The sequence below is a fragment of the Strigops habroptila genome, chromosome 4 (genome assembly GCF_004027225.2).
Source record: "Strigops habroptila isolate Jane chromosome 4, bStrHab1.2.pri, whole genome shotgun sequence".
NCBI lineage: Eukaryota > Metazoa > Chordata > Aves > Psittaciformes > Psittacidae > Strigops > Strigops habroptila.
The window spans coordinates 64,062,932-64,088,426 of record NC_046358.1 but is presented as its reverse complement, the minus strand read 5'-3'; the positions used below and the strand labels follow the sequence as shown (position 1 = coordinate 64,088,426).

General features: G+C 39.4%; 1 protein-coding gene across 7 annotated transcripts in view; it reads left to right on the top strand.

Annotated features, from left to right (window-relative positions):
• Positions 1-25,495, top strand: part of ANO5 (anoctamin 5) — a 67,188-nt gene that overhangs the window by 6,166 nt on the left and 35,527 nt on the right. For 2 of the 7 annotated variants that reach the window (XM_030481930.1, XM_030481928.1), the window contains exons 2-4: positions 9,541-9,611; positions 16,132-16,179; positions 23,260-23,373. In XM_030481930.1, the coding sequence (XP_030337790.1) occupies positions 9,541-9,611; positions 16,132-16,179; positions 23,260-23,373 (233 nt within the window). Of the gene's footprint in view, positions 1-6,695; positions 6,741-9,540; positions 9,612-16,131; positions 16,180-22,096; positions 23,374-25,495 lie in introns of all 7 variants that reach the window. The other 5 variants (XM_030481931.1, XM_030481929.1, XM_030481934.1 and 2 more) reach the window with 4 other exon arrangements.

Genomic DNA, 25,495 nt, shown 5'->3' with positions numbered 1-25,495 from the left:
GGGAGGAGGCTGGAACTGGATGAGCTTTAAGGTCCCTTCCAACCCAAACTGTTCTATGAGACTATGTGTAAGCACATTTCTCCAGAACAGCTTAATTCCATATCTGCAATGCTCCCATTGCAGTAATCCACGAAAGGCTTCTGAATGTATTTCTGTATGTTCGGAATACATCCATGTGTAAATCTCGATTGCTTGTTTCACCCCACATCAAGGCAGAACTCATATGCGCTCTTGCACACTGCAGACCTGCATTCAGCCTCTCTCTTTAGCCGCTGTTCTCGTCACTGGTTTCTGCTTTAGTTGTAACTTGTGCTCAAGAAGAGAAATTGTCTTAGGTCCTGTTTGCGTGGTTGTAATCTGGAATTTTCAATAGATCCTATAGGTCAAAGGTTGTGGGATTTACTACTAATCTTTAAATTTTCACTGGTAGCATAGTCTGTTACAGGTTGGACCATCCAGAATAGATTAAGAATAGACCAACATTTGCTGTAAACTTGTGTTAAAAGACTTCATTCTAGGCTGCTGCTTCAAATCTGACTTTTTCCCAGTGCACTTGTTGCCACGTAGCAGTATAAGCACCTCATTATTTCGTCTTGTTGGTTTGTCTGGGTCTTTTGGTACAGTTGGAGCTGTTCTCCGCTGGCTCTCAGTGAGGACCAGTAGAGGTAGTGAAGTTCCACATGCTGTTTTTTAGGAAATGAGTATATCTTTAGGTTAAGTGAAGCCTTATAACTGGAAATCCCAACTCTTCCCCTCCCTTAGCAGGCTCCTAAGGGTAAGTGTGAAATCTGAGGCCTTTGACAAGAGAGCAGTGCCCCAGCAAGCCGTGTGGGTACATCGTGATGCAGATGGCTGGTGTTTCGTTTTCTGCAAGAGCCCTAAATTAGAAAGGGCTCCATGGTTTGTTATTCAGAACGGTTTTCTTTAACTATCAGGTAGGAGATCAGAGAGCTATGTTTGCACAATTTATAGTGGGCTAGAAATAGACTATGCTGACAAGTAAGGGCTAGCAGACGTGGTTTTGAGGTCATTGGCAAGTTGGGTGCCCTTGTGTACTTCAGTCCTGTTGATGGACTGCTGCTTACAGAAAAAATTCTGGGTGATGGAAGCCATGGTCTGTGGCCTTCTTGTTTTCTTGGTTGATAAGAACTGTTTCTCCCTGAGGTCAGTATATGAATCCCAGCTTTCTTCCATCATCTTAAAGCGCTTTGGACAGAAAATGTTAATTCTTGCAAAGTCATAATTGAGAAGAAAAAAGATTTTTGATGGGATTAATTTGTAAAAAGCCTTTTTATACTTATATATTTTTATGTTGTTTAATAAGAGAAGATGAAATACTTGATGAAAACACTGGCAAAATTCCCAGTGATACATTTCATTGGAAGCATGACCAAAATAGTGTTGAACTAGGCAGAATGTGAGAACCAGAAGGAACAAAAAACTGCATCTGACATTGCCTATCAGAAATTAAATGTCCAAGTAGCATGTAGCAGAGGAACACTGCCACAGGACAGTATGTTTAAGGTGTGGTTTTTTTTATATATGGCTTTTCATTTTCTTCATAAAAGTGCAAGTTATATGTGTTCCTAATTGATACCAAAACCTCTTCCCCCAAGTTTTTCACTATTTCCTCATCGTTAGTTCCTTGTTCATGTTTTGGTTTTCTCTTACAGTGTCTATAGAAGATCTCTCATAGGAGGGTGGAAATGTAACGTGTCCATAGAATGAATACTACATTGGGCCCTCCACTGCTTTGGAAAACTTTTATATTGCAAATTCTGAAAGAAATAAGAGATTGTGTTCCTTTGGGGTTACACCAGTGATGTCAGTGGAAGTTAGAAAAATGCATTATGAATGATGCCTTAAGATTTTAAGTGTATCTCTGGCAACACTAGGAAAGCAAATCTATACCTAACACTTCTTGAAGTGCTCAGAATTCCCTTGGGCTGTGAATAAAAGCGATACCATGGTGACCTTTGTCCATCTTTTCCTGAAGGAGATGTGAGAGCACCTGGCAAGGCCATTGCCCAAGCTGGGTGTCCTGCCTCTGCAGTCAGATGGTGCTGACGAAACCTGTCCCTGCACATATAAATAGTCTGAGTGCAAACAAGCCCAGCCATTTGCTTCATGACTTTGGCAGTCTGCTATTTCACCAGCCTGCTCTGCCTACATTTATTTGCCATCCCATTCCCCCCCTATTTATGTGCATCTGAATGCTACACAATTTAAAAATACCTGACTTTATCCCGCTCTCACTGGTTTGGGCTTTCTTTTTGTTTGCATCTGAACCTATTCATCAATTTACATGTGTCATTCTGCAAAATTATGATAGCTGGAAGGTATAAGTGTCAACTTGAGTGCTCACAGCATGCTTTAGTCTTGCCTATGCTGGTACATACAATATGGTAATGGTTATTGTCTTAACCACATTAAAATGCCATTCAAGTTATTTTTTACAACACTGTGCTTGTGGGTTTTTGCTAAAAACAGATTTACACGACTCTTTCTTTTTTTTTTTTCTTCTTTTTTTTAGCCCAGTGCCTTTTAATCAAAAGGGGAGGTTTTTCAGTTCTTTAAAAGCGAAGGCAGCTGAGGGTAAACCTCAAGTTCTGAATTAAAATAGCTAGTTGGTTTACTAGAGATGCGAACTGAAAACTTTTCCAAATGCTAAGTGACATTTTCTTATTGTTAGGAACAGGTTTCTCCTCCATTGATTTATGCCTATATTAAATAGTGGGTTTTTTTTCCTTTGACTTCTTACGTGTTAATAACTAACTGTTCATTGGAATCACTTGTTTAATTTTCAGCATGTGTTTCATTATTAGTATTGTCCATGAAGCAGCCTATGCTTGAATGCAATCAAGCATTCCCTTTTCAGCGAATCATAACATTCTTTTAAAATGTTCTCAATAATTTTTCTTTGATTTACTGAGAATTTAATGTTTTCATTGTTAAGAAATAGTTTTAAATTTTTAGGAGCAGTTCTGACCATGCATAAATCACCACTTCAAACGTAATCCTGAGAGTGAATCTTCGTCTTAGCAGTGCAGTTATTACCCTTCAGAGTAATATGTGAAGTAATAACACTGATTTCACTTCCTCAGGAGCCAGCATACTAGGTGGATCCTCAGTTCCCTGTGGCAACTCAGTCATCCAGCTCTGGGAGGGTATGGTCAATATATGCATTAAGTTTAGTTTAGTTAATAAGTCATTTTAAAGCTTATCTGTTTTTTCTAGATATGGAAGCACTTGACAGCAGTCATTCTAAAGCTGACTTGGAATGAGTGACCTTCGTCCAGCGAGGTCTTTGTTCAGTGGGCATTTTTGTTAGTGACTCAGTGCTGAATCAGACTTGTTAGCAAAGATGGAAATGGGGCAGAATAGATCCTGCTGCACCATTAATCCTATGGTGGTCTTTTGGGGAGCAAAGGATACAGTACTGTACATAGCCGATTGATTTAGTGATGCATAATCATGTTTTACATTGATTTCTCTTTTCGGTCAGCCAGGCCAGGGTATTGAATAATGGCTTCAAGGCATCTACGACTAAAATTTTCTCACTTTGTTTGGTAAGGGTGAATATTAGGAATTTTCTTTGTAATACAAAGTATCTACCTCCTGACAACCACAGTGCAAGTTTCAGTGGGTTGTCTTTGTTTTGTTTTGTTTTTTGGGGTTTGGTTTTTTTTTTTTTTTTGGATAGTTGGTTTTGGTTTTGGTTCTTTTTCTGTTAATTTTCATTTTTACCTGGACCATCAAAATTTTGCTCTATGTATGTGTATCTATATGTGTATAAACTGATATGCCAAAGGTGTCAGGCATATGAGAACAGTACGACAGGTTGGAAAGCTCTTTTTACCTGCTTGGTTTTGTTAACTTTTGTTGTTATCGTGTCGAAGAAAATTGTGGAAACAAATAGAAGCAGTATTGTGACAACAATACTGAAAGCAGTAGCAGCACCAGTAATAATATTGCCTTACTTCTGCTAAACAATAAACAGTTTATCAACACCTGCCTGAGAATCCTGGCTCTGACTTTGCCTTTGGAATAGCGCTGTCATAGGTTTTAAGTGTGCAAGTGCAGATGATTTTGTAGTTTTAGTAGCAAACTGAAAATTTAGATTCCTAAAAATGTCTGTTCAGTTGCCACTTGGCTTTGTAAGCACCTAATATGTTAACATTTTACTGGTAGAAACACATCTACCAAGGTGCACTCTACTTGGCGCAGACAAATCAGGGTGATAGAAGTTGAAAGGAAGGAAAACTGAAATGCCTTCTCATGCACTTGCTGAGCTTTTTTTCTTCCCACCTGCCTGCAGACCCCTTACTGATGATGCTGAAGTGGCAAAGATCATTCTCTGCCAGGAACGTTACTGGTTAGGTGCAGTTAAAGGTGCATCTCATGTATTGACCTCACCAAGTGTCAGCCCCAGCATTAGAGTCCCCATCTCTCCCTACTGGAGATGGGAGGGGGGTGGCGAGTTTCTGTGATGCTGAAGGCATCTGCTCTGTAGAGGCAGGACCAGGATCCTCACCTGGCTTCAATATGTTGTTGATTACATCTCACATCTTCAAGGCCAGGTTGGAAGTAGAAGGTGTCCCTGCCTATGGCAAGGTGTCTATTCCAACAATAACCATTCTATGATTCTGTGCCAGAGCATCCCTGGCTGTGCCTGTGCTGGTGGTTAAAAAGCTGAGTAGCTTTTTGTGGGTCTTCAAGGGCAAGTAGCACAGTACAGCCACGTCCATATGGTTGAACTCCCTTCTGCCAAAGCAGGGCAGGCTTCTCCGTGCTGTGTAGAAGACCAGAACCTGGCCTGTGGTGTCCTCCAGAGTGTGCTTTCCTTCCACAAAGTGTACTCATAACTAAGTCGAGTGAGCAGTCGTGTGGTTGGGCCCATGTCCTGGTCCTTCTGTTTGCCTAGTTGGGGCACAACTATTGTGACCAGGACATGGCCTGTGATGGGTTGGACTTCCCAGAGAATGTGCAGCTCAGTTTTGGTGCAGAGGGGTACATCAATAGTTCTGCATACATAACTTGTCCTGTGGCATCATCAACCCATGCCACTTACCTCACCCCAGCAATCAGTTAAATAGGGAGGCCTTGATTTACAAGGGCATCATTCCTTTTTTGCAAGCACTGCATACATCACTGGTATTTGATGAGATTTTAGAAATGAAATGGTCAAAATAATCAGGATTTATTTTGTGCTGCGTGTTTTCTTGCAGGTCACTTGAGTTGTAAAGTGTGAATAACCATTGTAGTCATCAAAGAGAAGTGGTACGAAAGTCTCGCGTGTGGTCTCAAATCCGTTTCTCTGTATTTATTCTGTAAGTTGCAGATACAGCAATTGAAAAATTGTGAGTACGTCAGCATCTAGATCACTAAAGATTTTTGTCTTTCATTATGGAATGAATAGGAAGGTTTTGAAGGACAACTTTTTGATTCCTGAAATATTAATCATAGTAAAGCACTTCTTTTAACCGTGGCTCCAAGTGGGGAGTTCAGTTCCCTTTATCTTTTCCCAAATTGTCAGTTTGGCCATGTACTAATAAAGTGATTCAGGCACGGAGAACAAAGTTAAACTAATGTAGAATGACTAATCATTTCCTTACACAAGAGGCCATTTTTCATGCTTGTTATAGAAATCGTAAGATTGCACTAACAAAAGGACCTTTTTTTGTGGGGTAAACTACTTATATTTTAAGAGGCAAAACTGGTCTTGATTATATTCTCCAGTCTTCAGTTGTGGATGTTGATTTCTGTGAGCTGTTTTGGATTACTGGTGATGTGATCATCTAGGTCTGTAATTGAAATGGAAATGGTCTGTAATTCTTAGGGGTGACATGCTGAAAGTTTATGAGCAGGTTGCCCTGCGGTAGGGTGTAGTTTGGGACAGTGTATGTTAATACTGCAAATTATAGGCTATGTGAAGCTTCCTTATGTCCAATAAAGTGCAAACTCCCAAGACACACATTTAAGGAGTTACAAATAGCTGTGTGCCAAACTGTAAGGCTATTGGAATTGACAGTTACATTGGGAAAGAGGCATTTCTGTCAGCTAGAATATGTGCATGCCTGTGAAAGGGCAATGATTTGAATAAATACTCAAAACAATTTTAATGAGTTTTGATAGTCATAACGTTGTTCTGGAGTTAATTTTGAATAAAAAAATTGCTAGGACTGACTGCAATTTATACAGATTCTGTATTGAAGGGCCTCCCCTGTTTAGAACATGTCCTCATTTGTACTTGGCGTGCAGACGTTTCTATCTCTTCATATACAGTAGAACGTGTAGTGTTGAAGACCAAGGCCATCCCCTTAAATATGATGGTTTTATCAGAATATTATTGCTTTACTCCCATCTTTAGATGCAAAGTTGTCATTTCTTGAAGAATTTAAAAGGGGCTTTGCTTGCTAGCAGAAACTGTTATGGTCCTCCCTACTGCCGATGTGGGCAAGCGGTATTCGTGTTTGTGTTGCTGAAGAAGGTGCCTGGACAAAAAGATGAATGTTGGTGTTTAAAGAGGAACCTGCTCCATGCTGTCTGTGTAGGTCACAGTCTCTGGTTTCCGGGGCTAATTCTTTTGTTGGATGTAGGGACTGTATTGTGAAGGACAGAGAATTATTAAATAGGTTCATGTTAAAAGTGGATTTTACTTCTGCTTCTTACTGAAGTGTTTTTTCGTTTTAAAGATGAGTTTGTGATTCTCACCAAGTTCAAGCCATCGCAGTCAGAAGGTATTGTGCTAACCAGCATTAAGCCTTCTTCCCTTTTGTGTGTGTCTTCTGCGCTTTTCTTTCTGCTGAGAGACTCTTGGTAGTCAGACTTAAGTTTATATGGGTCATTGATGTCACATACGAGCCAGGCTTTTTGCAGTATGATTTGCAAGTTAATTTTTAACTATCTGTAGACAGAACCAGTTGGGCATCTCCATTCTGGATGCTTGTTGCAGTTCTGGGATGCAGCTCTTTCACACTTCCCTGCATGACTTGGACATGCGTTCAGGAACTTGTGATGAATGTGTTAAGTATGTTGTACGTCTCGGTTGATATGTTTTGCATTCTCTTTCTGCCTTCATGTGTGCTGCTCTAGGGTTGTTCAGTTTTATTTCCTGGATTAGAGATATGAAGAGAATTTAATTCCACAGATACATAAGTAATCAGCTGTGTTACTGGGAGAGCATTTAAAAATCATTGAATCACAGATTGGTTTGGATTAGAAAGGACCTTAAGATCATTTAGTTCCAACCCTCTGCCACAGGCAGGGACACCTTCCACTAGATCAGGTTGCTTCAAGCCCCACCCAACCTGGCCTTGAACACTGCCAGGGGCAGCCGCAAGAAAATGTACAATTCTGGATTGTGCTTGTTTCTGAGGTTAAACTTTGACAACCACAGAAAGGACAATCCAGGGCTGTTGTCGCAGGCCGTGGAAGCAGTTCAAGTGCTCTCAGCAGCACAGGCAAACTGAATGTTGCTGCTCTAGGGACAAGGTGCCAGGCTGTGCCTACTGTGGAGGCTCAAGTGACAAAACGTTTGGGCTTTCTGCTCCTGGGCCCTGGGCTCACTCCCTTTGGCAAAAGCAGCAGCAGCCACCTGGTTCCCAGCGCTGTAGGTGACCAGGCTGCAGAGCGGCATGGAGATGTTCCCTGGCTTTGCTGCAGCAGGGGTCTGCTGTCCTGGGCGGCTGCAGGGTTTGCATAAGCTTAGAGCCAGCCGTGTAGGGAGGTGGAGCCTCTCCTTGGGAATATTCTTGCAGAAACAGTTTCTCACAAAAGTTAATCTGAATATTTTGATAGTTGTTTTTTTGGGTCAAGACTTCTATGTTGTTACTACAATGTTCTCCCATTATGTGCCACTTGTTTCTCTTGCCTGCTGAATGTTTGTGCTGTGTTGGGAGGTGAACTGAATTCAATTCTGTCCCTATAAATCTTTACTGTGTTTGGTGTTCTGTTTTACAGCATAGTCCCTGTAGCTATTATGATATATTTAGTTAGGAAGAATGATCCCAAATTACTTACCTTCACACTAACTTTTTAGAGGTGACTTAGTCTGGTCCCCACATGAGTATCAGCATGTGGAAACACCTTTCTGCAAATGTGTAAGTAAACCTGAAGTGTTCAAATTGTATCTATTAATACAGATTTTGGAGGCATAGTTTGCTTTAGCAGATGTGCGACAACCTCAAATGTCTTTAGCATTCAGAAACTTCTTCATTGTATGTTATATACCATTATATACTATTGCCCTGTTTCTGATCACATCATATGGACAGTTATAAATTACTGAGACCATTTTCTGTAAGTGAACTTAGACAAAAATTGTAGGAAACAGAATGTTCTCAAGCTGTACTTAAGTCGCTTATTATAGATTTTCAAAGAACCAGTTTATATTCTGCCTGGATGCAATTTTGACAGCAAATATTTACAGGTTATAAAAATAAAAGAAGTAGGTTCAGTTTATTGGTAGGAATAACCTAACCATAGTTGACAGTGGTCCAGTCTAAGATGTGCCGATCAGTGTGTCCAATCTAAGCTATACTCAGCAACACTTCCTTGATGGAGAAAGGAGTGTGATGAATCCTGTTTTTGGAAGAAAGAGGCACCATTCTTAGGTATTCTAGATTGTGCTAAGCTGTTTTCCAAAGTGCTTATCCTTTTTCATCAGTGTTGGAGTTATTTAGATGCCTGATTTAGGAGACTGGTCTGTGTAATCAGCACAGAGATTGTTCTTTACAAAAACTTCTTGCAGCAGGAGCCCAGCTTATGGGCTCTGAATTGCTATCCACAGGATACTGGTCACAGAGTAGGTCCAGAACCTCAAACCCAGCCAACATCTCAGTATGATTTAAGGATCTGAAGATACTCAATGTAGTATTTCCCTACAATGTTAATATTTAAATAACAGTGTCCTTGCCCAACTGATTGTACTTGTTATCTTAGAGTTCAATGCTGTTGTTAAAATTAAGGTCGGAGGTTTTGGGGGTTTGTTGTTCGGGTTTTTTTTAAACAACTAGAAGCCAGGTAATTAAAGTTGGTATTACTGTTCTTGATCCTGTTGTTGTATCTCGTTTATGTGGGCATCTCTAATCCTAGGTTATGCATCATTAATCCCTTAGCAACAATAAAACTATTCAATTTCTATCAAGCAACCCCAGAGATAACTGAACTTTCATAACTGAGGCAGTAAAGCTCTGGGGGCAAGACCATCATAGACAGTAACCCAACAGACCCTGGAGACAAGGAAGACAGGGTTTTTTTTGTCACAGTTAAAAATAAGTTTCTATGACTGCAAGGTTATAACCAGGTAGTACAGACTGAGTACACTAAGGGGAAAAAATGCTGTGAGACACAAAGAACCATTCTTTCTGTATTTTCTGCTATAAGATCTTTCTGGGTTTATGTAGCTGAGTGTTATTTTCCAGCTTTTATTGTTCGTAGTTCCATGCCTGCAAGGTTCATATCGTTTTCAGATACAAAAATACTTTAAAATAAGTAATGTATTTATGTGAATCTTATCTTTCTTTCAATGTTCCGTAGGGGAAGAATGCAATGGACCTTTATGTGAAACTATTTCAACTGCAGGCTCAGAAGTCCCTAGCAGCTCTGAGGTAAAGTTGAATACTGATGTTAACATACTACTGGTAGGAAGAGAGAGGAACAACTGCTGTGAAAGAGAGAATTAGATCTAAAAATTACATTTCTTATAGATTGTCTTATACCTCCTTTTTTATCCATGTAAACTTTTTTTCCTATAGTATTTTTTGAGGAGCAAAACCACAAATGTCACAGTGATGCTCACTGAGTGTTTTAAGAGACTTATCAGTGTTAGTGCTACAACACAGCAGTGGTAGAAAACAGTATGGGCTTAACAGTGTTTCCAGTATCAGTCTTGAACTGAGAATCACATGGTCATTTAATGTTCTGGCAGGTGGAAAAACATAACGCTTCTGCACAAACCTACCACTTTGTTTCATGCTGTGCATAACATTGCTGGCTTGATAGGGAAATGGAGGCACCCTTGCATTCCTCTGCTATAGGAACTGCTTGGCAGTGCAGCAAGACTTATGAGAAAGGAAAATGAAGATTTAAGTTACAGGAATACCTCTTCCCTATAACATGTGCAATATGAAAAACATCACCAGCTATTCATTTTTTCACAATACCTCATTGCTTAATATCTACAGTCCGTAATATCTTAAATAGGTAGCAATGTGTGGTTACTATTTAGGGAAGAAACATATTTGGAAAGAATATTGAAAATGTGTTCTTGAAATTTGTATTTTATTTTAATTTCTGTTGTCTGATTTCTTTATTATGGTTATTGTGCTTAACGGAAAATAGGAAGAGTTTTAGGTAGGAAAACGAGTAGTTGCTCTGTTGAATTAGAGTCTCATGACTCTAATGACTCATGAGCACTCGCCAGAAATTGTCTATTGAATTGAATGTTGGAAAACTGTAGCTGTTCTGCTGAACTTGTCCTCACTTATCTCTAAGAGGCAAATTTGGAGATGGTCACATGAACACAGAAGTGCTTCTTAGATTACAGATTTTTATCTTGCTAGCACATGCCACTATATTATTTAGACGTTTTCATAAGTCTGCCAGTTCCATCTTAAAAATTGCTAGTAAGTTCACCCTGCTGCTTTCTGAATCTATTGTGGGAATTGTAGTAATCATGTTCTCCAGGAAAATGTTCAGTGAACAGCCATATCAAATACTTCACTGAACCTGGGCAGATGTAATCTCCAATTATAGCATATGAATCATCATACCATGGTAAGCATCAGTCTGAAGCTGATTCTGAGGTCCTTTTGAGTGTCTGAGTAGACGGAGATGACCTGTTTTCCCAAAGCTTGAAAGAATTTGCTTCATGACTTGGGATTGTAGGAAAAGGAAGGAAACATGGGAGAAAGGGTGAAACACGTGTTATTTATGTAGAGGCATGGGATTTGAACCTTGTTTTGTTTGAAGAGTGAAGGACTCATCATGAGGTGGGGAAGGAGGCTTTGATCTTGAGCAGTTTCTTGTCTGGGAGGTGGTCTCCTTAGGAAAAATATACGGTTACCCTCTCAAAAATTTCTCTTTGATAATTTCATGCTGCCTAATCTCTTGTTTTCTGCTTACGCATGTTCCTTACATAATTATTCCTCTTCATAATTTGTTCTTAAATATGACAAAGTATTGTCATATTAGCAATATTAGTCTGTAGTTGATGTGATGACTCGGTGGGAGGGTTGTTAATTCCCTCTCTCCAAGAAGAGACTCAGCTTATTTAGCTTTAGATAGTTAGTTTCTCCCGATCAGCTGGTTATCTGATGTTTGCTTACATTTCAGTTAGTGCTTTTCTGCACTTGGTGTTATCCTACCCTATGTCCCCTAATACAGTCTCATTTATCTCATTTTTGCTTTCTATGCATTAGCCAGACATTAAGTTACAGTTACTCTTACTCTTCTTGCCCAGTTTCGCACTCTTATTAGCCACAAGAGGCTTAGTTCTTGATGATTAATGTCCTAGGTATTCAGGTTAAGTCTATTCTTAAAGTTTTTCCATTAATTCATTCCAACAGTAAGACAGCCCTGAGATATAGATAATTTTTTTCATTTAATGCTAATTCTTTATCTTAATGTGTTGTCACAACTGGAAGAATTTCTTTTCTCTTAGTTCTAGGCTGCCTTTTGTCATCCTTGATGCATTCCCATAGGAATTGAGCAGGGTCATCTATCCCAACATGAAAGTCAAGGCATGGTTTCTCCTCTTTTCACCAAGACCCTTCCAAGCTCAGGTCAACATGTTTTGTGCTTGTTTTGATAGATAGCACATTTCTCTATTTTGTGATTTCACTCTGGTGACAGGTTGATCATGTTCTTTACTCATGCAGTTGGAAAATAGGAACATTTTCCTACTAACATGGAAATGGAAGTCTTAGAATAATTTAAGTCAAGTATTCTTAAAACAGAAACGGATTGAATTCATAAAAAGACCATTGGGAAAGAGTTAAATGAATTTACATTCAGGTCACAACTTCATTATGTTCAAGTTGTGTTTTGTTTTGGAAGAAATGTGACATAGAATCACTGTATACTTCTGCTCAGTACCCCGGAGAAAAAGCCAAGGCCTTATTGTAGATTTAGCAACAGAGGAGGAAACAAAAGATGTCTAGATACAAATATGGAGAGCAAAGCACGTTACCTATCCATAGTTCAGTGGTATTTTTCTTTTTTTGTCATCTGTAAAGGAATATGTCCTTTGGACATAAGAATGATGCAAGTAGAACAAAAAAGAAGGCGAAAAACATTCTGTAGCAAAGCCTGCCAGCATATATACAGAAGTCCAGGGCTCAAAAAGCAACTGAATCTCCAGCCAATGCTGCATTTCATCCATCTTCATGATTTTGCCCCTGTACTCTAATCCACTGCTTCTTGCCTATTTTACCCTGGGTTTTTCCTGCGGTTTTTTGTTTTGTTTTGGGTTTGGGTTTCTTTCTGTTTGTTTGTTTGTTTGTTTGTTTGTTTTGATCTGCTTTTTGTAGAGTCTCCTTATTTTTCTTCTCTTTTTTCATCTCCCACAAGGACAAAAGAACCAAGATCACTTGGAGTTCAACAGCTTTTCATATTACAAGCTTTATAGCATGAATCATTTCTAGATGCTTTGTCATGCAGGGAGGCAAGGAGATTTTCAGCAAACAGCAGACCAGAGAGGAAAACTAAGGATTTGATAGGGGTATTATCAGATAGGTGCTGCAGTGGGAACTGCTTCAAGTAATGTCACTGTTGAAGCAGTAATTCACAGACAGACAGCAGTAGGCAACTGTCCTAATTGAGCGTCTGCGTAGAATCTGCTTCAATCAGTCTTTATGGAGTTCCTGTTCCAAGAAATACATAAATGCCTCTCAAAGTCCTTTCAAGCAAATTGGAAAATGAATGAAATAAAACTTGAGAATCTGTTTTTTCTCTGTGCTTTCTATTTATGCAAAGAGTGCACTATAAGGTTATATAATAGTACAATTCCGTGTTGCATTTCTGTGCAGTGATTTTAATTAGCTGTTCAAGTTACAGAGTAAATGAGGATGAGGCCCACTGACAAAATAGAGTTCCTCTTCTTGAGAGGAAAGAAGGCTAGTTAGAGAATTCAAGATTGGCAGAAAGGTTAAAAAATGGAATTTGTATTAAATTCCCTAAGAGTAAAATTTTAGGCCATTCAATTGTAAAATTAGTACAGATTTTGTGGAAGACTGAATCACTCATTTGGAGTGTGTCTATGAGAGATGTATGCAGAGGACTACTTGTTATTACAACTAACAAGTACAAAGTAGCTAAAAATGTTTGCTTTGTATGTATGTGGACTCACATACATTCATGAGTTTCTCACTCTCCAAAAAGGCAGATGGCTGCACTACTCTCTGAGTAAAGCTGCAGGGTTGTGCCCTATTCTAGCTATGAGAAGGTACGAATTAATTTTGTACAGTTATATAGGTAATTTGCACCTTTGGTAATTTCACACTAGTGAAATGCTCATTAAAAACTCCCGTTAATCAGGATTTTTCTATATTCTAACTTGATAATGAGAAAATCTGAGAACAAGCTCTCTTTATTGAAACCAGGTTAGCAGAAGTAAGTTGGCAGAGCTCCAGCAGATGTATTAAAGCAATACATTTTGCCAAAATGAGCGATATGACTCATAGGGTTTTGGGGCATCTTTTTTGAGAGCGGAGGAAGAAACACCATCAATAATGTGCATTACTTTTCATGCTTGTTCATTTTTTCCATTCAGACCAGTGAGCTTCAAATAGAGGGAAAATAAAATATTATTAATATTGGGAAGACAGTCCAAATTAGTTTTAAAATCTAGAGGGAAATACTAAAAGACTTCTTCCAAGTGTAATTACAAAACACAATCTGAGGGATATTCTGGGGAGAGAATGCACTGAAGACTTCTGAGAGTGGATTCCAAAGCACAAAGGACCAGCCCAACGCTACTGCCAGCCTCCTCTGTTCTTGGTTTTCATTGCAACAAATTTGAGTGTTTCTGAAAACACTGGTTGGTTCTTGTTTTGGGAGTCATGTGTAAGCAAGATTGGAGTCCCTTAAGAAGTGGTGTCTCTTTACAAGAGTTCTTACACTTTAAATGTGCAGGAGAAGGTTTGATCACCGATTTTACAATAGTTAACTCCAATGACTTGAGCTAATTAATTACAGACGGTTGCAGGTTAAGTTCCCTAGATTGGCAGGAAAGCATTTAACAAACTGTAGAGAGGACTTTGCCAGCTGTGTGTCTTCATCTTACAGTTTAGTGCTCCACTAAGTGTATTAAAATTTGATCTCAGAGTGAAGCAGTGTGAGCCGCATATGTAGATCAGTGGGTGCTTAAAACCATCTTTACATCTCATTGTGGTGGAGGTGGGGAGCTGTGGGTTGGAGAACAGGGTGGAGAGATGTAAGAGCACCAGCCTGGATGAAGCGGCAGGTGGCTCATAAAGAGGTTAGGAGCCGTAGGGCAGCAATGAAAAGCAAGGTTGCATCTCCCCTGATGTCAGGTTGGTACAGCAGTTGGCATGGCAGGTATTTTCAGTGTATAGCTGGAGAGAAACTTTCCACTTCAGTGCCTCTGCCCTTAGTTCTTTACAAATAGTGCAGGTTTGTCCAGCAGCATCAGTGACATGAGGATTAGACTTCTAAACCCAGTTCAGGCTATTTTAGGGTAAGAGCGCGGCGCAGCTCTTTATATTTGCACTGCTCCTCAGGTGGATACCTTGCCAAAAAACGGATCAATCTTTCTGGCTGAATTCTGAAAGAGACATTTTTATCTTAATTAGATAAGAAAATACTCAGAGATGGCATCACTAAGAAAGAATGTCAAGATATGTGTGTATTACTTGCAATGTAAACAGGAACAAAAATAGCATGGCTTGGGTTTTTTTTCCACAAAATAATGGGAATGGACCTCAGCAGTTTCTCTCTAGTAAAAGCGCAATGAAAGTGAAAAATACTCATTTCTAATTTAAAAGATCATAGACAGAACTTGATGAAAATTGGATTTTGAGAAATACACTTTCTGAAATGTTACAACTGTAAATGAATGACTGATGATACAAGAGTGGAATGCAGTTAGCATTCTGCTTCTCCTGAAAGTTGATTTAATCCCATACAGAACTGTCATATTTCCATAATGCGCTCACACTATTTGATTGCCCCATTAAAACCTGTCAGTCATTCGTTTCCAAAAGCAAAACAAGAGTGTGAGAAAATACTGAGTAGCAGAATGAGATATTGCAGAACAGCTTAGGTATTGGAAACCATTGTTCATCCCAATCGTACAGTTGTGTCCAGGACCCCCAGCAGCTTATGGACATGTGCCTGTAGGGTAGCTGTGCTCTGCAGAGTCCTTTGCTGCTGGTTTTCTTGCCAACAGGATGATGCTGGCCAGAGGACGTTGCAGCACCCTCTAGGCCCACACACAGAAAAATAATAAGCACCCAGATCTCGTACAATTAAAATCAGGGTAGGGCCTCACCAGGTGTGGATCAGAACTGGAAGGTGGGAAGCCCTTGTTAGTCTCATTAGGCATAACAACCTCAATTACTGATACTGATGTGCCTTATCTGCACTATAAGGTGAATGATTTGTCTCCTTGCATTTTTGTTCAGTGCACATGCGATAATTTCATTTTGTATTGAAGAAATACCTAAGGGATGTTGCATTTAGTCTGAATGCAGGTGCAGCCAATTGTGCTATGTATGTCTCCTCTCTTTGATATTAAAATAAGAAGTACTGTTAAAAGTTCGTCTTCATCAGCTTGTAGATGGTAATCTGTGTTTAGACTTTATTTTTTATAATGGAAATGCTGAGGAATACTGGAGAGGTCTTATTAATAGTTGTTATTATTAATACTTCAAAATAGCATGGGCCATGTGGAAGTCAGTGGCATAGGCTGGAGACCCAGCTCATCTGAGAAAGTAGAGCTTTGTGTCAAGTTTTACAGTCTAGACTAAAAATCTGACTGTCACTCCGAATAGCTTCTCGACAACTTAAAGCAGCAACTACACTGTTTCTACTCAAATAGCCTTTTATTTTAAAGCCGCCTTTTCATGATCGCTAACAACATTGTTTTTCCCACGATGCCACTGGCAGGGCCTAAACAGCACTGAGACTACTTTACTCATCCCTGAACATCAAGTGGTAAGCAGTAAGCAATATTCATGCTTCCTTGCATGAATCTGTGTGGTGTCTTCTATTAAAGTCCCTCAACAGAAAATTTTCCAGTTTCAAGGATGCCATCCTTACAAAAAGAATTGTTTTTTTTTCTAGCTTCTAAAAGTGAATGTGGTTTTGACGTTTATTCCTAGTGATGTCTTACATGGTAAATTCCAGCAAATCAAAAGGATAATAGACAAAATTGGAAAGTTAAGATTGGTGGAGAAAACTGGAAAGTTTGCTTTGTTTATCATTGTTTTGGTTTGATGGGATGTAGGATATATTTGGACTTTGGTGTTATTAACAAATGTGGGATTCCTTTTTATTGGGATAACCCGGAGGGCTCTGTGAGTCAGCATGATACTTTCAAATGTTTGAAAGAGCAAGAAGTCAACACTGACAGCATTTGAAACGTGTGGCCTCTTTTTTTCTTATTGCAGGCAATAATACGGAAAGGCTCAAAATAGCCACTTCCTGAAATTTGCAGACAAGTGAATTGTGTTAATTGTCAAATATATTAGAAAATTTGAAATAACCTTTTTTTTTTTTAATGGAGAAAAATGGCACAAATTCATTTAAGCTAACGGAAGAAGTACATGCTGAGGTGTATTAAAACTGTCTGCTTGCTTACATTGGGCTCTGGTGTCTTTACATTAACCCATGCACTCTCTTAGCATACTTTTATTTTCCTTTGTTGTATTCTTGTTTAATGTGTCCTTTTATCCAGAGAGGCTTTTTTTCTGTGCATTTAAATTTGAGTGCAAATACCTTGGTGTCTTACAGTGCTTTGAAATGCATGTTTTCAAGCTTTCAGATTTTCACATGGTTCAAAAGTGTGGTAAAGGTGCAAAAAGAAGCTTGCAAGTTTTAACTACCAGAAATATGTGGGCTTTTGTGTTTCTTGGAATGGGAAAGGTTATGGATTTGTGTGCAGCTTAGTAGCCTGCATGAAGCATAACTGGAAATGGGGATGTATGGTGTTAAGAGTGTTGTTAATACACTTCTTTCGAAGTGGATAAGCACTTGTGGATTCCTCCAAGGAAGAATATTGAAGAGAACTTCATGCAAAGGGGATCTCTGGTATAGTGGGATCTGAGTTTACTGTGCGTAAACCTGGAATGTGCCTTTTTAAGTTTCAGTAGAGTGCCTGTATATCTGTATATGTTGTGTAAATGCATTTCCAGGAGCTTGTTGCTTGGGAAATAAGTTGTATCAAACAGTTTTGTTAAGCATAGTGGCACTTACATCAGCATGTGTTTCCTATAGCTGTGAGCACGTTTAATTCAGAGAAAAGGGGGATTACATGCATATTCTGTGTGAACTGAGGATCTACTTGAAGATGATAATGTTTTTTAAGCCATTGAATGTTTTCCACCCTTTCAATTAAGGAGGCATAGCTTATATTTTGATTCAGCTTTCAAGCCTTTATATTTGCATCCATTTCTGCAGTCTAAAAATTTTCCTGCAGTGGATTGTTAATTCATAAATCAACTAATTGCATTGTTAATGTAGTTATTTTGGTTTATGACATGGTCTGTGATAAAAACTAATTTGCCTGTATGAGTATCAAAGATATAGGAAATAAATATTTGGTTTGTAGACTGTATCTTGTAAGCAAGCAGAAGGTTGCAGATCTGTTTTATTTTGTAATTTTAGGCAGCCTTCTTGTCTGGTAATGTAGGACTATGATAATAGAACTCCTACATGTGCTGATGGGGGTCATGTTAGCAATGTCTCAGCATACCCATCAGTCATAGCCAGAGGTTTTACCCTGCGATAATGCCAATGAAGCTAACGGATTGGGTTTCTCCATCTCAGATTAGTGTTGGGTACTGCTTTGCTGCTGAGATTGCTCTTCTAAACCACCTTCCCAGTATGAGATACAAAAAGCAGAAGGGGAAGGCTGCTGAGGTCTGAACCTGCAGACCCAGCTCTGTGAGGCCGGATGCTTGGTAAACCTTGAAGTCTCCAGAATTAAGTTTGGGAATGGTGTTTCTGAGTGTATGCCCCTGAGAAATTTGCAGTTTTCTGACTGACTAGTAATATGAAAAATGCTGGTTTAAGTCAAGTTCCTCTGTCTTTAAGTAGAGACATGGAGGGGGCTAGGATGTTTAGTAGCAAGGTGTACTTGGAGGGCGCTCAGTTGTCTACAGGGAGAAAGCTGTGCTAAGTGGCCTGTAAAGGACATAAATTTCCTGTTAGGTGGATGACAAGAAATAGAAATCCCTCTGAGTCCTGTGAAAATATTCAGGATTCAATCATTCAGGTATAATCTGCAAAATATATTTGCTTTTCAGGTGCTGTGGTACCTTTAAAGGTCAGGTGACCGTGTGCCTTGGTGGCTGAGCGGGGTTGCAGACATGTCTGCCACAGTCTCTGTCCCTCAGCTTCAATACAAAGTCATTTCTCTGAAGCACTTTCTGTTGGTGTTTAGTGGTTGATGCCACATCCAGCAGCTCTCTTTACCCTCTCCAGTTCATGGTGACTGGCTTGTTTGCTTTGGCCCTGCAGATGCGTGTCAAAGGTGTCTGTGGGATCAAAGTGGCCAGGATCTGAGCATCGAGTATTTAGCCGGGCAGGAGAGCTCTGATGGGTTTGGAAGTAGTGTGTGACCACCAGCCAGTATTTATACACTTCGCCCAAACCGGTTTGGTTAGGACTGAACGTGGGGTGTTACAGCCTTGCTTCATCTTCAGCTGTGCTGTGTTTATTTCCATACGGACAATTTGGTCTTTCCTGTAACCTGTCCTGTTTGAGTTGGGATTTCCTATTGCATGGCTTCAGTTTGTGTCTAACGTGAGGATTGGAAGCCTAGGCACTTGGGAGGTTGTTTGTTGAACATGGTTCATTCAACATTCTGACCTCCAGTGGATATCTAGACAGAAGTTGATGATGATGGGGTAACTAGAAATATTGATATGCTATATATATTGTAAGTGTTCAAGGCCAGGTTGAACAGGGCTTGGAGCAACCTGGTCTAGTGGAAGGTGTCCCTGCCGACAGCAGGGGGTTGGAACTAGATGATCCTTAAGGTCCCTTCCAACCCAAACCATTTTGTGATTCTATGAATACAATTCCATAAGTACGCAGTAAGTTCACACTTCTGTAGCCACGTGAAAGTTAAATTTAGCTCTTCATGGTGGACCATTCCAGTGTTCAGTTAGCACATCTGTCCACAGATGAAGTCACTTAGTACTTTTAGAGATTATGAGAATATTAAAACTGGAAAGTTAGTACAGGAGAACAGGAGGGCGATATTTGTTTTTGAACAAGTAGTTTTTGTGACTTGCTTTGTAGATGATGGATTTATTCAACTTTTTGGAAGTGCTTGTAAGTGCTGAACCGTTGCAGTAACACCATTTCATAGATCGTACACTGACGTGGATTGGAACGGACCTCTGGAGGTCTCCTTGGCCAACCTCATACTCAGGGCAAGACTGACTTCAAACTTAGATCAGGTTGTTCAGTCAGGTCTTTGCTTGATCAAGCTGTGTGATCTCTGGGACAGAGATTACATGGTCTTTCTGGGCAACCTGTTGTACCTGTTCCCACTCAACCACGCCCTCATATCCAGTAGGAATTTCCCTTGTTGCAACTTGTGGCTGTTGGCTCTTCAGTTTTCACCATATGCCTTGGGGCTCCATCTCTTCTCTAATCCTCATTGGGTATTATTCAGTTTCTCAAAATCTTTCACTTGCTGTCTTTGCTGCACTGGGATGTTTTAATTTGGTTACTTGTGTTCCAGAAGGAACACAATAAAGAACACCACAGAATATCTGCTCTGATGTTCATTTAATAACTGCAGGCTAAGATCAATTAATTTGAATACAGTTCTGGAAAGAGCTGTTAAGAAACAAGATCATGGAATCAACCAGGTTGGAAAAGACCTTTAAGATCATCAAGTCCAACCATTCGCCCAGCACTGCCAAGGCTACCACTAAGCAGTGTCACTGCGGGCCTCGCCTACACGGTTTGTGAACACTTCCAGGGACAGTGACTCCACCACTGCCCTGGGCAGCCTGTTGCAATGCCTGAACACCCTCTCTGTGAAGAAATTGTTCCTAATATCCAGTCTAAACCTCCCTGAGACGTGCTAATCCATAATCTTTTATGATTCACTCATGCAGCCGATGCAGATTACTAATATTTAATATATTTTAAATCTCCAAGTGCACATGTATGCACAGAAGTGCATGAGTATGCAAGACTGGTCTTGTTCTGCTTGTGAAATCCAAATGCAAAAAAATAGAAAGGACTAATTTATGGCTTTAGTAAGTAGGCTTTTGTCTCTATCCATGATGAATATCTGATGTACAGAAGGAGAGAGAAGTGATGAGTATTCCCCTTCTGAAAGCAGATCCAGCAATGACTACAGCATTTTCTTAAATCAATAGTCAGACCTTTAATGACTGAACAGGATAGTGATACATTTTATAAAATGAGCAAACTTTGATGGCACTAAAGATAAAGTATTACCGCAATTGGATGGAATAATCTAATTACAACTGTGCTACCCAAAGAAATTGGGACACTCCTTTGACAGGAGCTTTTATGAAGTAGATATTATTTATTGATTTATTTTTTTCTTTGTGTATAGGACTTTTATTAGTTCCCTGGGACAACGTCTGTGCTCACGCAATCCCTGTCTTTTTAAGTTAGTGGTTGGGGTGCTCTGGTTTTAGGCCACTTCCCAACATTGTAAATTGCTAGAAGGCACTTTGAGGTTTACCTACTGTAATGCTGGATAATTACAGTACTGTCAAAGCTATGTTAATTTGATTAAATTAACACCTAAACAGTTGCAGTTTGCTTGTAGGCACAACTATGTTTAAAAAACCCCACAAGCTGTAAGGACAAAATAAAATAGAAAAATGCTGTTCCTTTTCATCTACTGGATTTCATGATTTTTATGAGCCTCTTAGTCTTGCATGATTCCCTATTGCATATAGAAGCAAAAGCATTTTCTGAGCTAGCTGTCTGATGTCAATCTTAAAAAAATAGTCGGATCGATCTGCTGTAAATGTATCTCAAGAAGTAAAATGACCAAAAAAAAAAAACCCCAAAAGAACTGCCGAAGAGAGAAGGCAAAGAGAGGATTGCAGCATATTCAGGAAATAATCTTTTAGCTTTTTTGTGTTACTTTGATTTGCAACACAGTGTTTTGAGCTGCCCAAGGCTAGAATAGCTTCAGAAATAGAGGTATTTTCCATAGCGCATGGGTGGTCCAAGTAGGCTACAACTGGTTTCAGCAGCTACCAGGATGTCTCATGAAGATGCTTAAAGTTGTACAAGAATATGGAACAACAGGGATTATTATTATTGATGTTACTGTTATTATCTATTATTATTGTTGTTGTTATTATTAAATTTGTTCCTATTTGAAAATAAATGCATGTCCTGCTGTATGTAGATATCATTGCTTGTAATTTTGGCAGTTCTGGAATTACGTGATTGCCATTCATCTATTTCTGTCCTAGTGGGTCCAACCTAATACAAGCGTTACAGAAACATGCCTGCACTATTCATTAGGCAGTTCTTGTTTTATTACCTTTGCATTACATTCAAAGAAACTTTTTTTGGGTGGTGGTTTGTTTGGGTTTTTTTATCTGTTTATTGAAGTATCCCAATGATGGCAATTAGCATTATAGGAGTCACTATTTTAAAACAGCCAAGTTTATTCCCAAAATGGATGCCAGCACAGTTTTGCCCTTACTAAAAAAGATATTAATAGTCATAATGTTTGTGGGTGCTTGTGTTTTTCTAATAGTTGGAGGCCTTTGCTGGCTTTTTTAAGGACTTGGATTTCTTGCTAACTTCAGTGGAGGGCATGTGTTAAAGCAGTTGCGTCAGTTCTTGGAGAGCAACAGTGGCCTTGCTAACTACTTGTTGGTTATTCCGGCAGAGTGGAAGAAGATATAATCTGTTCCTGAAGCGACGTCTCAGGGTAAACCAGTGAGGAATGATACTGCAAGTGGCTTGGGTGGCTGCAGTTATGACATGCTTCACTGTGTGATGCCTTTTGTTAACTGGGAGCAAGGTTCGCCATTGTAAATACTCTCTGCTTTCTCACAGGACTTTTTCACATGCATCCTTGCATTTTTTAAGTGGGAAAAGGCAGAGATACAACCCTTTGAATTATTCTTGTCTTAGACAAATGCACTTGTGCTTATGGGTGTGGTTAAAAAAATCCAACACCAGTCTTCCTTAGCATGGAGTTAAATTTAGACCAGAGTATTAGCCTCTAAGGACTTTTAGTCTTGTAAACAATTCGGTAGAGCTGAATACTGATCTGATAGTAACCAATACTACCTAATATTATGTTAACTTCCCTAGGAGAGAGAGATACTAGTCTTTTACTAGCTTAACATTAATTGCTGTAGCCTAATCGGTGAAAGAGATGAATGTTGTTATGACATTCTGGCATGCTGATAAATAAAAACATGATCTTTAATAGACCAATTAAAATACTAATTGCGCTGTTACATTGAGAGCTTTTATTAGGTTCATTTGTTTTTTTCCCCAGTAAAGTAAATACTCCGCTTTGAAATGTTACCCCTGTATTTTGTGTGCTGTTTTCATATGTGGTCTTGCTGGGACATATTTCTCTGTGATGGTTGATATGGTGGATCTTGTGATGTAGAAGAAAATGCATGGAACTGACCTTTTGCTACCTGCTTTGAGTTGATAAACTCTGCCTTAGCTGGGTTTTGTGTAGAGTGGTGTTCTGACTAACTGCAGGAAAAAACAATCATGCTGTAAAATAACACTTGTCTTGATCATTTATGACAAGAAGAAATAAATGGTAGCATTGTTCACAAGTATGGCTACACTAACGTATGTTTATTCTTCATATACTAGTAACTTACATGTAGTGTTTGTGGATATAAGCAGTCAATGGTGAAATAATTATAACTTGATAAGCCCTTGTTAAAACTTGCCTAAGTGTATCTTCAGCTGTGAAGAAACTGAAGAATTGAGGCAATTTGGGTAAACTTCGTCTTCTGTTATATTTTAGAACAACAGCAATGCTTGTTTTTTGTAATCATATGCCTATATCTTCTACAGATTGATAAAAGACATCAAAGCAAAGATTCTATTTTCTTCAGGGACGGTGTCAGGAGAATTGATTTTGTTCTCTCCTATGTGGATGATCTTAATAAGGAATGGGAGAAAAAGTTGGTAAGTATCTCTTTTTGAGGTCCTTTTAATTCTTATCTGTCATAACCTGAATATCAATTACTAAGCTTTTCAAATGACTACACTCAGCTGGAATAGGACTTAGCTACAAATTTTATAGCTGTGTGAAAAGCCATTCCATCTGCTGAAATTCCTGTGTAATTTACTGTTGTGTGTTAGGACCCAATTTTATTCCATTTCTGGGGCTTCATTTACAGAACTGATCACTCTCCATTATTAAGCTGGGCAATATATTATACAATCAATGCAAAGTAATATGAACTATTTTGCTTTCTCCATTTAACAGTCTTAGAGTTAGCTGTGGCTTTGGTGAAATACCTTTGAACACTGTTAAACCTGGTTTCTTCTAAATAAACAAAGTATTATCCAAATGAGATTCAACAATAACTTCCCGCCCCCCCCATCCTTTGACTTCAGCTAGAGCAGAAATAGATTCCTAGATCCAAGAATTAAAGCAGTTTTCCTTTTAAGACTTGTTTTTATTTTTTAATATATATTCTGAGTAAAACAAACACAGCACCTCGTCTTGGAGCGTTTCTCTGTGGTTGGCTTGCTCTCTACATATGTGTATTCATTCTTCTAGAGGAGTATGTAAAGTGGCTTTGATAAGAGACCTCCTATGTAACAGAGCACAAAGTACAAGCTTTCTCTAACATGCCAGTTAGTGATTATCCCTGGGCTTTCCAACAAGACACAGTAGGTCCCGCGGACTCAGTAAATGACATAGATTTGTTCCTTGCTCACACCAACTTTTGAGGTCTAACTTGACTAACATGTAAATTCAAGCTATTTGAAACATCCAGTGCTATGAGATGCAGTCAAGACAAGGTTACATTTACAAACTGGTCTCTCCAAGAGATTTCTCTAAAGTTTTATCATAATTAAATAAAAAAAAGGGGGGGGGTGGGAGGGGGTGAGACAACCCCTTAATTCGCATGTAATGATATTATTCTGAAAGATAAAGATATCTGAAGATAACTATTTATACCAAGGCATATGACAAAATCATGATCAAAACTACAGGTCTGTGAAGTAAGGAATATTTCTTATCTATATCTCATCATATTAAAATGTTTCATAATTTAAAAATATCGTTTCCTTTTGTCCTGGGTTCAGCTGTAGCAGTCATTTTTTTCTCTCCGTCTTAGTAGCTGGTGCAGTGCTGTGTTTTTGACTTTAGCCTGGGAACAACGCTGATAACACCGATGTTTTCAGTTGTTGCTAAGTAATGTTTATTCTGACCAAGGACTTTCTCAGCCTCATGCTCTGCCAGGGAGGAGGGGAAGCCAGGAGGAAGCAGAGACAGGACACCTGACCCAAACTAGCCAAAGGGGTATTCCATACCACAGCACGTCATGCCCAGTATGTAAACTGAGGGGAGTTACCCAGAAGGCCCAGATCGCTGCTCGGGTCAGGCTGGGTATCGGTCAGTGGGTGGTGAGCAATTGTATCCTCTCCCCTTGTTATTTCCCTTATCATTATTATTACTGGTGGTAGCAGTAGTGGGTTTGTATGGTACCTTAGTTACTGGACTGTTCTTATCTCAACCCATGGCAGTTACATTCTTTCAGTTCTCCTCCCCATCCCTCTGGGAGCGGGGGGAGAAGAAGGAGGGGAGTGAGCGAGCGGCTGTGTGGTTCTGAGTTACCAGCTGGGCTTGAACCACACCATGTTTGGGAAAAAAAAAAAAAAAAAGTGAGATAAGGCTGCTTACTGCTTTCATTCCTTTATGAAGGAGATACTGCTTTCATTAAGGACTGATGCTGTCTATATTTGCATCCAAATATCATAGAATCATAGAATCCCAGTATAGTTTGTGTTGGAAGGGACCTTAAAGCTCACCCAGTCCCAACCCCCTGCCACGGGAAGGGACACCTTCCACTAGACCAGGTTGCTCCAAGCCCCGTCCAACCTGGCCTTGAACACTGCCAGGGGTGGGGCAGCCAGTGATTTAGTGTAGAACAGCCCCTGCATCTTACTTTCATTACCTTAAAAAAACAATAATCTGTCATCCTCTATGGTGCCTTTCCCAGCTTAAGCATCCCACAGTTTTGCTCAGATGTCAATATGCAGGGGACTTGCCTGGGAGAACAGGGTTATATTC